At 43.5% G+C, this 17,627-nt stretch overlaps 1 protein-coding gene across 1 annotated transcript; it reads left to right on the top strand.

Annotated features, from left to right (window-relative positions):
* The first annotated feature begins 717 nt into the window (after positions 1-717).
* Positions 718-17,426, top strand: LOC139553603 (synapse differentiation-inducing gene protein 1-like). The gene is made up of 4 exons (XM_071366119.1): positions 718-1,617; positions 3,828-4,330; positions 15,619-15,756; positions 16,627-17,426. Exons 2-4 carry the CDS (start codon positions 3,899-3,901, stop codon positions 16,786-16,788), a joined length of 732 nt encoding a protein of 243 aa, XP_071222220.1. The 5' UTR covers positions 718-1,617; positions 3,828-3,898; the 3' UTR covers positions 16,789-17,426.
* The last annotated feature ends 201 nt before the right edge of the window (positions 17,427-17,627 follow it).

Below are 17,627 nucleotides of genomic sequence, written 5' to 3'. Positions count from 1 at the left end.
ATTCTATTCGTGTATAATATAATGTATGAATGTACACCAAGGTAATTCTTTGTCATGCCTCATTTTAGGAGGATCAGATGGTGACAGGGGTCTCAGCAAGGTCAGGCAGCCAGGGAAGACCAGTCTGTGACGGAGCAGAGGTGAATTTTTGCAGATACAACACTTTATTCTCTCTGTGCAGCAAACACTGGACAAGCCAGATGCTATTTTAAGGCAGTCTGACTAACCTCCAAAGTTGATTTCCAAACTGTATCAAGGGTTGAGAGTGGCTTTTCCCAATGACACAAAGAAACGTCCCTTTTTCAGGACCCTGTCTTTCAAAGATAATTAGTAAAAATCTAAATAACTTCACAGATCTTCATTGTAAGGGTTGAAATACTGTTTCCCATGCTTGTTCAATGAACCATAAATAATTATGAACATGCACCTGCTGAACGGTTATTAAGACACTAACAGCATGTTCATAATTGTTTATGATTCATTGAACAAGCATGGGTAACAGTGTTTAAACCCTTTACAATGAAGATCTGGGAAGTTATTTGGATTTTTACTAATTATCTTTCAAAGACAGGGTCCTGAAATAGGGGCGTTTCTTTTTTTGCTGAGTTTATTTGAGGTGTACGTGGGTTTTTTGTTTCCAAACCGTTCTCTTGGGAATACATTTTGTTTAAACTGGGAACTGGGAAGGAAATTGTGTTGGTAGAGAGTTGAGTTATTGACTAGACTGGTGGGGCTCGGTGTGCAGGCGGCTCGGGATGCTGGTCGGTCTGGCTGAAATTTGAAATTTGAGGTTTTAATAAAGACAATCAAAAGTCTTTGTATTTTTTAAAGAGTTGTTCATTTGTTAGGCTATTGGTTAAAGGTGCAACACAAAATGTATTATTGAATTACCTTTGATCTAGTTCAGTCTTATTAATCACTTAAACATATGTAATAATGATCTCTTACCTAACTTGATTACTGTGGGCATTTTTGCTTACTTTTTGTTCTAAATAGAGACGGCATATTGGATTGTGTAAAAATGCAGGATGCCCCAAAAAAGTATGGGGGAGGTTATGCCTAAAAAAAGGAACATGGAAGTCTGTGTCAGTCGATACTAGTGTAGGACATCAAGACGAGTGTCTGTCCATACGATGATGCTTGCGGCTGGAGGCATCATCACCGGCACCGCGCACAGAAACACAGATGAGCAGGGGTGATTTTACGACCAAGCAAACTCAGTAGACTAGGCTACAACCGACTTTGTAGCCTATCGCTGTGGATGGAAAACATATATTCAACGTACATTATATGAGCTATAGCTATTATTGATAGTTATTTAGAGAGTTATTGAGGAAGTGAAACTATGTGGTGAGTGTGCGTAATCAACACCTCTCCAATACGCAGCGGTCTGTCTTGTCAGCTCAGAGAGCGCGGTTCGTCAGTGCATGCTCCAGCAGAGACTGAAAGTTACCTGCACATTGGTCCTCGTTGTCTTTTATAAATGTCTCCAATTTTATGTGAACTACAGAGGTGCCGGGGTATGATTTGGAACCCCATTCCCTTTCCATCGACTCCTGGACAACAGTAAAAGGGGAATGCTATTGAGGCAGTCCGTGGCAGGATCTTGTACAATAGGTAAGATCGATGGACTAATTGATTACCTTGAATTGCCTTGAATTAATTGCATTACATACTGTCATGCATTTTCAATTCCATTAGATATGAATAATTAATGTAATAACGTAATAACGTATAGAGACAGACTGTGATTGATGAATGTGTGGAATAGGAATGAATGTGTGACATTTCAGAATTGGGCATTCAATTAGCCATAGTTGTATTCCAAATTGGACTAAGTACTGTAAAAGACTGTTGGAAATGATTTGTTGTCACCTCTCAAAAATGTATTCTACTCACATTAATCAACGAGAGAGAGAGCAGCTCATGAGCCCGCTTCACGCTTACTAAACTGAGCTCTCCAACCAGAGACTCATATAAACATAAGTGCATGTCACTGTCTGTATGATGAATTAATAGTGGACATAAAATATGCTCTTTGTTGTGTAATGTACTGTGAAGGGAAAATTCCTCTTTTCTGAAAAGCAACAGAGATGCATCCTCAAAGGCATATGAGAATCACTTTGTAATTCTAAAGCGAAGGCAGCACACTGAAAAGACACAAACCATAATTGATGCTTTGCCTTGACATGCAGAGAAGGCACTTGAGTGCTGTGGGAATCTTCCCAAATGGACATGATTCTTCATAGAGTCAAAGGTCCAGGCTGAAATAACATTATTTCTCCAGCCCTTAGATACGCTCCTTAATGTACATGTTCTGTGATATTGCTCCTGGGTGAATGAATCCCCCAAAACATATCATAGAATGAAGGATACATTTATATTCAGAATTCAGTCCCACCAAGCCTTCTTCTTCCACACAGAAACAGCTACACGATGACTAATTTCACATAGCCATCTTAATGCCATCGTTCCATATAAGACATATGAGATGCATTGATTATGCTATAGGATACGGGATATAGGCTCACTGGGTTTTTTCATTGCCCGAGATGTGTGAGAGAAAATTAAGCTCATATGTTCTCCTCTCATCAGAGCCTCAGTGAGTAAGCTTGGGTGGAAAGATTAATTAGGTGTACAAGAAGGTCTTCTCATTGACCTCCTCTGGGACTGAGCTGATACGCTTTCGTTGGCTACTAGTTCTATTTATGCTAATTTCCCTGTCTGATAGTGAGAGAGGGAATAGTGGTGAGTTTTCCCAGCATTTCAGAGCGCATGAATCATACTGCTTAAAACAACAAACTAGCTCACAGGACGACATGTTACCCTGGCGACCCGCTCCCCTGATGCTGTTACTGACATTATTGAAATAGCATCTTGATAATACACTTACCGTGAAAATACCTTTGCTATTTCCTTTCGTGCTTTGTTTAGCTTTTTAAAAGTCAAGTGGCTCTACAGTCAACATAACTGGAGCTTATTCATGACCTATGAGAGGCTTTCCCCCACTTCTAGAATGGGGTACTCCAACGATGCAGAGATGACTAGTTCATAGAGGGTATCTTAGCACTATGATCAGTATGCATTCAAAGATCCTCCAACATCTGTCTTCATCTCACTTGTTGGTATGGAGGGAGCTTGGGAAATGATGGGGGACTTTTTACCATCGTTTTTATATCAATTCAGGGACATGAAATGTGCAACAGTGACAGATGGTAATTTGGTGATTCATACCATGTGATGTCACGCCCTGACCGTAGAGAGCTTTTTATGTCTCTATTTTGGTTTGGTCAGGGTGTGATTTGGGTGGGCATTCTATGTTCCTTTTTCTATGATTTGTATTTCTGTGTGTTTGGCCGGGTGTGGTTCTCAATCAGAGGCAGCTGTCTATCGTTGTCTCTGATTGAGAACCATACTTAGGTAGCTTTTTCCCACATGGTTTTTGTGGGTAGTTATTTTCTGTTTAGCTGTTTTGTTTGCCTGACAGAACTGTTCGCTTTCGTTCTCCTGTTTGTTGTTTTTGTTCGAATGGTTTTTGGGATTAAATCATGAACACTTTAAACACTGCACCTTGGTCCACTCTTCCTTCAGCCCACGAGAAGCGTGACATGTGAGGTGTAATACTGTGTGAAGAATATTCCCAGCCCTTAAACCATGTCTCCAATCTACAAGTGTGCTGCATCAGCTTCTTCTGATCAACACCCTATATAGATGCATTTAGCTGATTCTATTGTAAATGCATCAGTGAGAGTTTCATACAATTGAATGTCATCACATATCATACCTCATCCCACTTTCCATAACTATACCTGTCTTGTCCTTTCTAGCTCCCAGCCTGTTATCAACGCTTGCTGTCTATCCACTCTGATCTCCCTGAAGTCCCTCTCTGTCCCCCACCATGGAGAGTCTGAGTGAGCTGCAGAACCCGCTCCTAGATAAGACCAGCAGCAGACACATGGTCCACAACAACCACCAGGCTTACCAGGGCGACTACCCGAACCATCAGTGCCAGGAGAACATCATTGGCTACTTCGTCACAGGGAGCAACGGCAAGACTAAGGCCCAGCAGTTTCTGGATGCCACCTCTCTGCACCTGGCAGTGGAGGCCTTCTATAGGCCCAACTTAATCCTGTACAAGGACGATATCAGCCTCCAGAGCAAGGACTCTAAGAGTGAGAGCTCTGAGACCACCTTCACAGAGAACAAGGACAGTGTGTTGGGAGTGGAGGGAGCCCCCATAGAGGACCCTCAGGACAAACTACTGGGAGAGAAGGATGTGAAGATCCAAACGGTCTCCTATGAGGTGGAGGAGGAGGGACATGAGTATGAGGTGAGAGTTCACACAGAGGGCAACCAACTATAAGTGACCAGCTAGAACTTTGGATTTGGGATGTGATGATGCTCATACAGGCAAAACATTGAGCAATGTTAAAATCAAAAGGCTCTTTTTCATTAGTGGAGAGCAGTTGGACATAGAAAATTAATAGGACAAATAAAATAACAAGGTTACCTCAAATTGTGTGTATTATTTTAGTTGTAGAAAGCTATCAGGGATGTATATTAACAGAATAATCGGTCAGGGCACTCAATACTGTTCATGTTAATTAACAAAGCTCCCTACCTCTTGCTAATAGGCTGTTAAAGCTGCCAGCATGATTCATGCCTATTTGTTCCATCTAACCGTCCTTTCACTAAATGGAAAATGTTATGTATTTTATAGCACTTACAAATCCAATAGAGCGGTAGTTTTTCTGTTCCATAATTGTTGGCAAATCTCCCTGTTCATCTTTGATCATGTCACTCCAGGCCTTTTGTTATGTTAGGACAAACCTGTGACTAACCACTGTAAATTAAAATGGTGACAGTGGGAAAGCAACAGCAGCGCCTCTTCAACCTCAGGAGGCTGAAGAAATTCGGCTTGTCACCAAAAGCACTCACAAACTTCTACAGACGCACAATCGAGAGCATCCTGTCGGGCTGTATCACCGCCTGGTACGGCAACTGCTCCGCCCACAACCGTAAGGCTCTCCAGAGGGTAGTGAGGTCTGCACAACGCATCACCGGGGGCAAACTACCTGCCCTCCAGGACACCTACACCACCCGATGTCACAGGAAGGCCATAAAGATCATCAAGGACAACAACCACCCAAGCCACTGCCTGTTCACCCCGCTATCATCCAGAAGGCGAGGTCAGTACAGGTGCATCAAAGCAGGGACCGAGAGACTGAAAAACAGCTTCTATCTCAAGGCCATCAGACTGTTAAACAGCCACCACTAACATTTAGCGGCCGCTGCCAACATACTGACTCAACTCCAGCCACTTTAATAATGGGAATTGATGGAAATTATGTAAAAATGTACCACTAGCCACTTTAAACAATGCCACTTAATATAATGTTTACATACCCTACATTACTCATCTCATATGTATATGTATATACTGTACTCTATATCATCTACTGCATCTTGCCATCTTTATGTAATACATGTATCACTAGCCACTTTAAACTATGCCACTTTATGTTTATATACCCTACATTACTCATCTCATATGTATATACTGTACTCTATACCATCTACTGCATCTTGCCTATGCCGTTCTGTACCATCACTCATTCATATATCTTTATGTACATATTATTTATCACTTTAAACTTGTGTGTATAAGGTAGTAGTTGTGGAATTGTTAGGTTAGATTACTCGTTGGTTATTCCTGCATTGTCGGAACTAGAAGCACAAGCATTTCGCTACACTCACATTAACATCTGCTAACCATGTGTTTGTGACAAATAACATTTGATTTGATTTGATTTATGTTATCGTGTGGGTGCGTGTGTGTGGCATGCATATTATTAATGTTAGCTCTCTGTGAACATCCAAGGGCCAGCCGTGCAGCCGAGTCAATTGCAATTTTCCTACGTCCCTTTTTGTGGCACCTAACCACACGACTGGTACAGGTGTGACAAAACTTGGGCCTGTAAGACCTGCCTTGTTGATAGTGCTGTGAAGAAGGTAGATCAGCCCTTTATTATGGACAGACTTCACCCCATCTTAGCTACTGTTGTATCAACATGTTTTAACCATGACAGTTTACAATCCAGGGTTACTCCAAGCAATTTAGTCACCGAAAACCACGTTATTTATTACAAGATTTTGTTGAGGTTTAGGGTTTAGTGAATCATTTGTCCCAAATATAATGCTTTTAGTTTTAGAAATATTTAGAACTAACTTATTCCTTGCCACACACTCTGAAACTAACTGCAGCTCTTTGTTAAGTGTTGCAGTCATTTCAGTCGCTGTAGTAGCTGACGTGTATGTGTTGAGTCATCCGCATACATGGCTTTACTCAGTGACGTGTCATTAGTAAAGATTGAAAAAAGTAAGGGGCCTAGAGAGCTGCCCTGGGCAATTCCTGGTTGTACCTGGATTATGTTGGAGAGGCTTCCATGAAAGAACACCCTCTGTGTTCTGTTTGACAGGTAACTCTGTAAAGCCATAACACAAACGTTTTTCCAGCAACAGACTATGATCGATAATGTCAAAAGCCACACTGAAGTCTAACAAAACAGCCCCCACAATTGCAGAAAGCAACGTTTTCCAAAATGCCAACACTTTAGTTTGATGGGGAATCAGGCCCATGCTGGTGTGTAGGGGGGTAAAATGAGATTTAGGCCTAGGTGTGGGTGGAATGATGCCAGTCCCTAGTGACACATGGCCGTCTCTGTGTGCCCTGAAGGTGTGCCCAGTGTCCCCTGCCGTCATTAACAAGCCTTCTGGTAGAGCAGCCTGAGGATAATTAACAGACCAGGGCAGTGGAGGAGTCTCATCAATTACACTGGCCTCAAAACGCACTGGTAGCTCAGCTTGCCACTACTGGCTGACTGGCTCACTGGCTGACTGACTGACTGGCTGACTGACTGGCTGACTCTCAGATTGGGTGTTAGTGTAATGCACCAGTGTCTGTCAGTTTTCCCACACCTAGGGGTTAGATTGTATCAGATCCGCGTAAGCCGACACCTGCAAAGCAGTTGTTTATGCGGTGTTGGTGGTGGAACTGAGTTAGAGCTGTCAAATTCACAAGCGGCTCCCAAATAAAATAAAATACAATTTAATTGGTCACATACACATGGTTAGCAGATGTTAATGTGAGTGTAGTGAAATGCTTGTTCTTCTAGTTTTGACAGCAGTAATATCTAACAAGTAATCTAGCAATTTCCCAACAACTACCTAATACACATAAATCTAAAGGGGTGAATGAGAATATGTACATACAAATATATGGATGAGCGATGGCCGAGCGGCATAGGAAAGGTGCAATAGATGGTATAAAATACAGTATATACATATGATATGAGTAATGTAAGATATGTAAACATTATTAAAGTGGCATTATTTAAAAGTGGCATTGTTTAAAGTGACAAGTGATCCATTTATTAAAGTGGCCAGTGATTGGGTCTCAATGTAGGCAGCAGCCTCTCTGAGTTAGTGATTGCTGTTTAGCAGTCTGATGGCCTTGAGATAGAAGCTGTTTTTCAGTCTCTCGGTCCCAGCTTTGATGCACCTGTACTGACCTTGCCTTCTGGATGGTAGAGGTGTGAACAGGCAGTGGCTCGGGTGGTTGTCGTCCTTGATTATCTTTTTGGCCTTCCTGTGACATCGGGTGCTGTAGGTGTCATGGAGGGCAGGTAGTTTGCCCCCGGTGATGCGTTGTGCAGACCTCACTACCCTCTGGAGAGCCTTACGGTTGTGGGCGGAGCAGTTGCCGTTTTCCTGACGCCCTCACCTCCTCCCTGTCGGCTGTCTCATTGTTGTTAGTAATCAAGCCCACTACTGTTGTGTCGTCTGCAAACTTGATTAAGTTGGAGGCGTGCACACAGTCATGGGTGAACAGGGAGTACAGGAGGGGGCTGTCCATGCACCCTTGTGGGCCCCAGTGCTGTGGGTCAGCAAAGTGGAGATGTTGTTTCCTACCTTCACCACCTGGGGCAGCCCGTCAGAAGGTCCAGACCCAATTGCACAGGGCGGGGTTGAGACCCAGGGCCTCCAGCTTGGTGATGAGCTTGGAGGGTACTATGGTGTTGAATGCTGAGCTTTAGTCAATGAACAGTATTCTTACATAGGTATTCCTCTTGTCCAGGTGGGATAGGGCAGTGTGCAGTGTGATGGTGATTGATGTGGACCTGCTGGGGCGGTATGTAAACTGAAGTGGGTCTAAGGTGGCCGGTAAGGTGGAGGTGATATGACCCTTGACTAGTCTCTCAAAACACTTAATGATGACAGAAGTGAGTGCTACGGGGCAGTAGTCATTCAGTTTACTTATTTTTGCCTTCTTGGGTACAGGAACAATGGTGGCCATCTTGAAGTATGTGGGGACAGCAGACTGGAATAGGGAGCGATTAAATATGTCCGTAAACACACGAGCCAGCTGGTCTGCGCATGCTCTGAGGACGCGGCTTGGGATGCCGTGTGGGCCAGCAGCCTTGCGAGGGTTAACACGTTTAAATGTTTTACTCACGTCGGCAATGAAGAAGGAGAAGGGGGGGGGGGGGTGCAGTCCTTGTTAGCGGACTGCGACGGTGGCATTGTATTATCCTCAAAGCGGGCAAAGAAGGTGTTTAGTTTGTCTGGAAACAAGACGTCGGTGTTTGTGACGTGGCTGGTTTTCTTTTTGTAGTCTGTGATTTCCTGTAGACCCTGCCACATACATCTCGTGTCTGAGCCGTTGAATTGCGACTCCACTTTGTCCCTGTACAGGCATTTCGCTTGTTTGATTGCCTTGCGGAGGGAACAACTACACTGTTTATATTCAGCCATATTCCCAGACCTCTTTCCATGGTTAAATGCGGTGCTTTGCGCTTTCAGTTTTGTGTGAATGTCGCCATCCATCCACAGTTTCTGGTTAGGGTAGGGTTTTATAGTCACAGTGAGTACACATCCAATGTACTTCTTTATAAACTCACTCACTGAGTCAGCATATAGATACAGTGGGGAGAACAAGTATTTGATACACTGCCGATATTGCAGGTTTTCCTACTTACAAAGCATGTAGAGGTCTGTAATTTTTGTCATAGGTACACTTCAACTGTGAGAGACGGAATCTAAAACAAAAATCCAGAAAATCACATTGTATGATTTTTAAGTAATTAATTTGCATTTTATTGCATGACATAAGTATTTGATCACCTACCAACCAGTAAGAATTCCGGCTCTCACAGACCTGTTAGTTTTTCTTTAAGAAGCCCTCCTGTTCTCCACTCATTACCTGTATTAACTGCACCTGTTTGAACTCGTTACCTGTATAAAAGACACCTGTCCACAACCTCAATCAAACAGACTCCAACCTCTCCACAATGGCCAAGACCAGAGAGCTGTGTAAGGATATCAGGGTTAAATTGTAGACCTGCACAAGGCTGGGATGGGCTACAGGACAATAGGCAAGCAGCTTGGTGAGAAGGCAACAACTGTTGGCGCAATTATTAGAAAATGGAAGAAGTTCAAGATGATGGTCAATCACCCTCGGTCTGGGGCTCCATGCAAGATCTCACCTCGTGGGGCATCAATGATCATGAGGAAGGTGAGGGATCAGCCAGAACTACACGGCAGGACCTGGTCAATGACCTGAAGAGAGCTGGGACCACAGTCTCAAAGAAAACCATTAGTAACACACTACGCCGTCATGGATTAAAATCCTGCAGCGCACGCAAGGTCCCCCTGCTCAAGCCAGCGCATGTCCAGGCCCGTCTGAAGTTTGCCAATGACCATCTGGATGATCCAGAGGAGGAATGGGAGAAGGTCATGTGGTCTGTTGAGACAAAAATAGAGCTTTTTGGTCTAAACTCCACTCGCCGTGTTTGGAGGAAGAAGAAGGATGAGTACAACCCCAAGATCACCATCCCAACCGTGAAGCATGGAGGTGGAAACATCATTCTTTGGGGATGCTTTTCTGTAAAGGGGACAGGACGACTGCACCGTATTGAGGGGAGGATGGATGGGGCCATGTATCGCGAGATCTTGGCCAACAACCTCCTTCCCTCAGTAAGAGCATTGAAGATGGGTCGTGGCTGGGTCTTCCAGCATGACAACGACCCGAAACACACAGCCAGGGCAACTAAGGAGTGGCTCCGTAAGAAGCATCTCATCTTTAGATTCCGTCTCTCACAGTTGAAGTGTACCTATGATAAAAATTACAGACCTCTACATGCTTTGTAAGTAGGAAAACCTGCAAAATCGGCAGTGTATCAAATACTTGTTCTCCCCACTGTAGATGTTGTTATCTGAAGCTGACTGGAACATATCCCAGTTCGCGTGATCAAAACAATCTTGTAGCGTGGATTCCGATTGGTCAGACCAGCGCTGAATGATTCTAGTCACTGGTATATCCTGTTTGAGTTTCTGCCTATAAGACGGTAGGAACAAGATGACGTCATGGTCGGATTTGCCGAAGAGAGGGTGGGGGAGAGCTTTGTATGCATCGCGGAAGTTAGAGTAGCTGTGATCGAGTGTATTACCCCCGTGAGTAGTGCAATCACTATGCTGATAGAATTTAGGTAGCCTTGGTCTCAAATTTGATTTGTTAAAATCCCCAACTACAATAAATGCAGCCTCAGGATACATGGTTTCCAGTTTACATAGAGTCCAGTGAAGTTCCTTGAGGGCCGTCTTGGTGTCTGCTTGAGGGGGAATGTACACAGCTGTGACGATAACTGATGAGAATTCTCTAGGGAGGTAATATGGCCGGCGTTTGAATGTAAGGAATTCTAGGTCAGGTGAGCAGAAGGACTTGAGTTCCTGTATGTTGTTATGATTACACCATGAGTCGTTAAACGTGAAGCATACACCCCTGCCCTTCCTCTTCCCAGAGAGGTGTTTATTTCTGTTGGCGCGATGTTATGGAGAAGCCCGGTGGCTGTACCGATTCCGACATCATATCGAGAGAGAGAGAGAGAGAGAGAGAGAGAGAGAGAGAGAGAGAGAGAGAGAGAGAGAGAGAGAGAGAGAGAGAGAGAGAGAGAGAGAGAGAGAGAGAGAGAGAGAGAGAGAGAGAGGGAGAGAGAGAGAGAGAGAGAGAGAGAGAGAGAGAGAGAGAGAGAGAGAGAGAGAGAGAGAGAGAGAGAGAGAGAGAGTCATGTTTCTGTGAAACAGAGAATGTTACAATCTCTGATGTCTCTCTGGAAGGCAACCCTTGCTCGAATTTCATCTACCTTGTTGTCAAGAGACTGGATATTGACGAGTAGTATACTCTGGAGCGGTGGGCGATGTGCACATCTACGGAGCCTGACCAGGAGGCCACTCCGTCTGCCACTCCGTCTGCCGCTTCTGTGGCGCCATTGTTTTGGGTCAGCTTCTGGGATTAGATCCATTGTCCTGGGTGGTGGTCCAACAGAGGATCCGCTTCGGGAAAGTCGTATTCCTGGTCGTAATGTTGGTAAGTTGACGTCACTCTTATATCCAATAATTATTCCCGGCTGTATGTAATAAGACTTACGATTTCCTGGTGTAACAATGTAAGAAATAATACATAAAAAACTAAATACTGCATAGTTTCCTAAGGACTCGAAGTGAGGCGACCATCTCTGTCGGTGCTATTGGCTGTCGCATTAATAGAAATCCCTTGCAGCCTTGTTTACAAGTTTGAACACTGGAATGAGAGATGTAATCTACACCTCGATTAGTCTGATAGAAATCCTCATTATTTAGTTTAAAGGGGCAGTGCTGTAAAAAATGTGATTTTTCCAAATTGTGAAAGTTATGATAATGGCCTTTTTGTGTAAGAATGGTTTGAAAAGAAATCCTGGAATTTCAGCCTGATGGATTTTTTGGCCCAGATCATGACATCCCAATCGGATCTGATTATTCTGACCAATGACCAGTCATCTTTTATTTCCATATGTATCCTGCTACATTGAAGGGGTAAGCGGGTTAGGTTCTAGAGTTTAAACCAGGCCTGGGCAATTATTTTCCATGGAGTGCCACATTAGAATATATTTCTGCCATCGTGGGCCAGAATCATATTACAGGATTATAGATCATGTGTTTGACTGTGTTGACAGAAATATCTACTGTAGATCACGTCCAGATATGCTACTTATTTTACTTTTTAACATGCACAGAAATAAACCACCTTCATGTTCTCCTTCTGGTAGGTATTTTCATTATTAAACATGCAATGAACTACATGGAGAGAAAGATACACTGTGCATTCAGCATCACGGACAGAACTCTTGTTAACGGGTATGTACAAAAACACAAGAGAGGGAGCTCAACATTACATTTAAACTACTCAATCAGTGTGAGGAGTGAAGTCTCTGATGAGCATTGACTAGAGCAGTGAAGTCAGGTATAGTTTCTGACGTCGCTATGTGCAGGATTGCTGAGAGGTGAGAGTCAGTAAGAGATGATCTGTGCCTTGACTTGTTATATTTCATCACTGAAAATGTCTGTTCACATACATAGGTTGACTCAAACAGTACAAACATCTCTGAGCCTGACTCCTAATCTTTGGAAATTTTAATTCATGGAGAGATGCATAGAACCTCAATAGTTCTCCAATCACTGCATCAGACTGAAGATCGATAAGCTCAAGTTGCAGGTCAGTGGGAGCATTATTCACATTGAAGGTGAAAGAAGAGGAAACCAACAGCATGTCATTTTCCAACACTTTGAAATCCTCAAAACGACAAGAAAACTCACCGTTCAAAGCACGCAGCAGCTATGTATACTTCTCCCGCAGGTCATCTGATAGGGAACAGACTAGTAGTGTCGGAAGGTGGGTGAGATTGTTGGCTTCTACTTGGCGGGTCAGTAGGAGTAATTTTCCCTTGAAGGTTTTGACAAGGCTGTACATCTGACGTGCAAAAAGGCCCTTCCCTTGTAGTTTGGAATTCAGTTAATTCATGAAGGCCATGGTGTCCACGGTGAAGGCAAAATCAGCCAATCATTCTTTATCTTGCAGTTGAAGGAAATCCACATATTTTCCTATAATTTGTAAAAACTCTCACACCCTTTTAAGCACCTTCCCCAAACTCAGCCATCTCACGTTTGTGTGGTAGGCTAGATCTGCATGACCCGACTCTGTCTCTTCCAAAAGTGAGACAAACTGCCTGTGGTTTAAAGATTTTGCTCTTATGAAGTTTACCCCTTGAGTGACTGTATCCACAACATGGCTCATTTTCAGAACACATTTACAGATCACCTCCTGATGAATAATGCAATGCAGGATAATAATTTTCTGATCTGGGATCAGCTCAGCTACTTGATCTTGTATCCTTTTCAAAAGGCCAACGTTTTTTCCTGTCAAGTTTGGGCACCCATCAGTGGTCACACTGGAATACTTTCAAAACTCCCAGCTTTGCCACACACTTATTAACCTCCTCCAATAAATCTTTCCCTGTGGTTGTGCTCTTCATTGACTGCACTGAAGCAAGCTCCTCTGTAATTTCAAAGTCTGGGGTTATGCCTCGTAAGAATATCAACAACTGTGCCGTGTCACGTGCATCACTGCTCTCATCCAGCGCCAAGGAGAAATAGATGAAATCCTTTACCTTGTCTTTCAACTGTTGTTCCATATTCTCTGCGATGTCCTCAACACGCCCTGTCACTGTTCGTCTTGCCCGGGAAACATTTTCAAACAGCTCTTTCTTGTCGGGACAAAGTATTGCTGCAGTCAAAAAAAATATTTATGTTTAGCAATTTTGTGGGACAGTGCATAGCTAGCTCTCGCCATTCCGTCTTTGTTGAATGCAGTTTTGTGAAAAGTCCTTGCTGCTTTTGAAACTGAGAAAGCAACTCTTTCGATGCACTTGCCTTCTGCTCAGAAGACACATTCCTATATTTCTCTGCATGCTTTGTCTGAAAGTGTCGGGACAAGTTGTAGTCTTTCAAGACAGCGATGCTCTCTTTGCACACTAAGCACACAGCTTTCCCTGATTCCTCAATAAAGAAATATTTTGATGTCCACACATTGTCTACTTTGCTTTTCTTTGAAATCTAGCTAGGTACTATTTGTAACTGTGACGTGTGTCAGCCTGTCAGTCACTGTCTGTCCTCGTGCAGTTGTTATTTATACGTGCCTTCAAAATAAATGGCCCACAAGCGGTGGGAGTTAAATCATTACACAAAGTCGAGTATTCATTGGGCTTTTAATTTTCAAAACTTTATTATCGCAAATTCTTTATGTGATCTGAGCATGATTCCGCGGGCTGTGTTGAATCAGGTCGTGGGCCGCATACGGCCCCCGGGCCAGCCTTTTCCCAGTACACAGTTGAATCTAGGCCCCAGTCTACAAATCTATCCACAAGAGCATGGGAATCCATTATACATGTACTTGGATGTGGAGAATCTCACTTGGTGTTTCAGGTGTACACCAGGAATGAAATAGATCATTTCAGAGGCCAATTGTGGGAAAAAGTCTCGTGATCATTGGTTATGCATGTGGGTCTCTGTGTGTAACTTCAAACATAATTGTCATAGCCTCTGTAGCTACATATGAAAAGTATTATGTAATACATTTTAGGCCCTCTGTCACTTTCTCTCTACAAGCACAGTACTTGTAGCATTTTATGCACAATGCAAGGACACTTCAAAATGCTTATCTCTCTCTCTATCATGTTTGCCAATGGGTGAGAGGGTGAGATGAGGGTTTTGCTGCTATGTCCACTTTGTCTACACACTCTCTATGCCTCTTCCTCTCTCCTCTCGTCCTTTTTAAATTGGCTCATTTATTTTCGGCCCTGAACATCCATTTCCATTTTCTATCCTCCCTCAGTCCCACAGGTTTGTTTGATCCCTGTTAGTAACAAGACTAACAACATTAATTTAAACAAACAGCATCTCCCGCTCTGGGAGAACTGCAAAGGTGAGGCCATCTCTTCTTAAAGGTCATCCCAGTGACGTGGCTCCTCGTGTTTTGCTATTCACTTTTGTCCCTGTGCCAGAGTTCCCACAGCAGCGTCTGACTTTCCTATTCATTAGCCCCTCAGCTACCCAGGGGCCTCTGAGAAAAATCAAGGTACAGTATGGGAAGAGACCACACTGGCCCTCAGAATATTCACAGCCTTTCAAGCAAGACGGGCAAAATGACGAGGGGTGGTGGGGTGCGTGTGGAGAAAGGGAGGCAATTTAGCACATAAATGGCAATGTGTTCTTCCTGTTTCTCCTGTCATCTGGTGGTGATGAAACAATCTGTTAATCCAGTGTTATCTGTCATGCCGCTCATGGGTGTTGACAGAAATACAAATCTTCTCTGCCTGGCTGAGCCCATCATGTCCTGCATGTAAGCAGAACAAGGGCAGATATGCCTGGTGGTTTTTGTCATCTAATGTCAAACTGTTAGGTGTTACAGTAACGGTAACAGCAAGGTGTGGGCTCACACATTATTGACAGTATCTCTATAGTGCAGAGTCAGATTCAGGTCCATGGAACAATGTTCTCTAATCTGATCCTATAACCTTGCTGATTATTGTTTTATAAATAAAAGTGATGTGCAACTATTGGTGGGACACGCTTACTCACAACACAAACTATACTGAGAATGCATCAAATTGCGGCAGTAGAATATGACACGAGTAGCTCACATACCAGTCCTGTCCGGTCCCCCCTCTCTCCTTTTCTCCTTCCCAGAGCGACAGCTCCAGTGACACTGAGAGTGAGGACAACTTCATCATGCTGCCCCCTCGGGACCACCTGGGCCTGGCCATCTTCTCCATGCTCTGCTGCTTCTGGCCCCTAGGGATCGCTGCCTTCTACTTCTCCCAGAGGGTGAGTCCAGGACCCAGGCCCCACTTCACCCCTTTATAGCTACTACCCTGTTATTAATGCTAATTACCCCCAGCACTCTCTGCAAGGTCAGTAGGCACAAGTGCGCTCTCTCTCTCAAGTGCTAACACAGCCCATTTTCCACACCCATCGCCCTCTACCAATTATTGCAGACCATTGACTGCGTAAACCGCATAGGTTCTGTCCCCTTTTACTCTTGTGAACACAAGCAGCAATACCACTGAAAGAGAAATGTAAACTGTGTACAGTTAAAACTAAAGGTTGACTGTGCCACATATGCAGTATGTTTTATTTTATTTGAATTTAATCAAAAGCCTCATAATACATGTCATTTTATGTTAGCAATACATTGCCCACATGACTGTCTAGCAGATACTATCTATCTACATGTATTTTTCAGTAGATAATGAATAGACATAATCTGCTTCCCCTGGGACTGTCTCGCCATTGTGAAATTGTGATTATATTGAACCCCAGGTCTATCTATAAATAGCAGCACTTTAGTGAGCAGGTCCTGAATGCAGCAGGTCCCCTCCCTGCCCCTTAATACAATTTATCTCAGTGGATCGCAACATCTCTCAAACTAATTGCAAAGACAATTAAATTGAATAATGACCCTAATAAAGGATTCAAAGGGACAAATGGGTTATGGGCCAGTCTTTTTCGGAGGGATCCAAAAACATCTAAACAACACATTAGTCACTGTCAAAACGGTAGTGACATAATTGCCATAGCAACTAATGGCTCCCCGGGAACAATTCATTGTTTTCTCTCCCTACAGTGAATTTACACCTACTCAAATTGTTCTCAGTCATATGAAATCATGACTAATTTCTTTCTCCTTTGTCTCAGACTAGCAAGGCCATGGCTAAGGGAGACTTCTCTAGGGCAGGCAGTAGCTCCAGAAGAGCCCTGTTCCTCGCTGCTCTCTCCATCACCATTGGGGCAGGGATGTACGTGGGGGTGGTGGTGGCACTTGTAGCCTACCTGTCCAAGTCTAGGGGACACGTATAGGAGCAGGACCAGGGCCACAGGGGAGAGTGCTTGGGAAATCTTCCCTGTTATGGCAACCCTGAAGCACCAGTCTACATGTGGCTCTGTCTGGATGTTTTGGTTTTGGAGCAGCAGAGAGGAGGAGAAGAAGGACCAGGGGGAGAGACAGCCACTTTTCTCTAGGTCTATCTACCTGGTAAGGATGTTTGAGGATCACAAAATAATGAGGGAAAACCCCTAAAGGAAAGATGAACTATTGTCCCACAATGACTGTTCTGCTCCTCTACATGAATGAGATGAAAGATAGTGAAGTAGATGTGATGATACAGTACTACCTAAATTCCAGAGCTAACCACCTTCACTGATCTTCATTATGATCATGGAGGCTCCATCCATATTTGTAGCTGTTCTCTGTAAATACTTATTGTGCAGATGGTGTTTTTGGTCGTATTGATTTTCATGCCACAGTGAGTTATAATGAACCTGCCATTGTGTCTGAAATGCAAAACCAAGAAGGCGCACTTTCATGATTATTCATCAAACTGTTCGCCAGTCCAGTCCAGGAGAATCAACTGCCATCCCTTAATAGACTCTAGACAAAGAAAACTGTGTTTATTGTGCACTGTATATCCTGTTCAGAATAAATACATTTTGCATGAATAATGAGTTTTCTGTTTCCTGTCTTTCTCTGTGGAGAGAGGCATCACTGACCGTGTAATAGAGGGACATCAGAATGCACTGTTGAACAATGTGAGTTACAGTAACAGTCAAAAGTTTGGACACACCTACTCATTCAACAGTTTTTCTTTATTGTACAATTTTCTACCTTGTAGAATAATAGTGAAGACATCAAAACTATG

The sequence above is a fragment of the Salvelinus alpinus genome, chromosome 25 (genome assembly GCF_045679555.1).
Source record: "Salvelinus alpinus chromosome 25, SLU_Salpinus.1, whole genome shotgun sequence".
Taxonomy (NCBI): Eukaryota; Metazoa; Chordata; class Actinopteri; order Salmoniformes; family Salmonidae; genus Salvelinus; species Salvelinus alpinus.
Note: the sequence above shows the minus strand (reverse complement) of the source record. Positions and strands in the feature narration are given on the sequence as shown.

Excerpts from the sequence above, each read along its gene's own strand:
- LOC139553603 (XM_071366119.1), top strand. The coding sequence starts at position 3,899 with ATGGAGAGTCTGAGTGAGCTGCAGAACCCGCTCCTAGATAAGACCAGC. Across the intron at positions 4,331-15,618 it reads AGGAGGGACATGAGTATGAG|AGCGACAGCTCCAGTGACAC; the intron begins GTGAGAGTTCAC and ends TCTCCTTCCCAG. Across the intron at positions 15,757-16,626 it reads CCTTCTACTTCTCCCAGAGG|ACTAGCAAGGCCATGGCTAA; the intron begins GTGAGTCCAGGA and ends CCTTTGTCTCAG.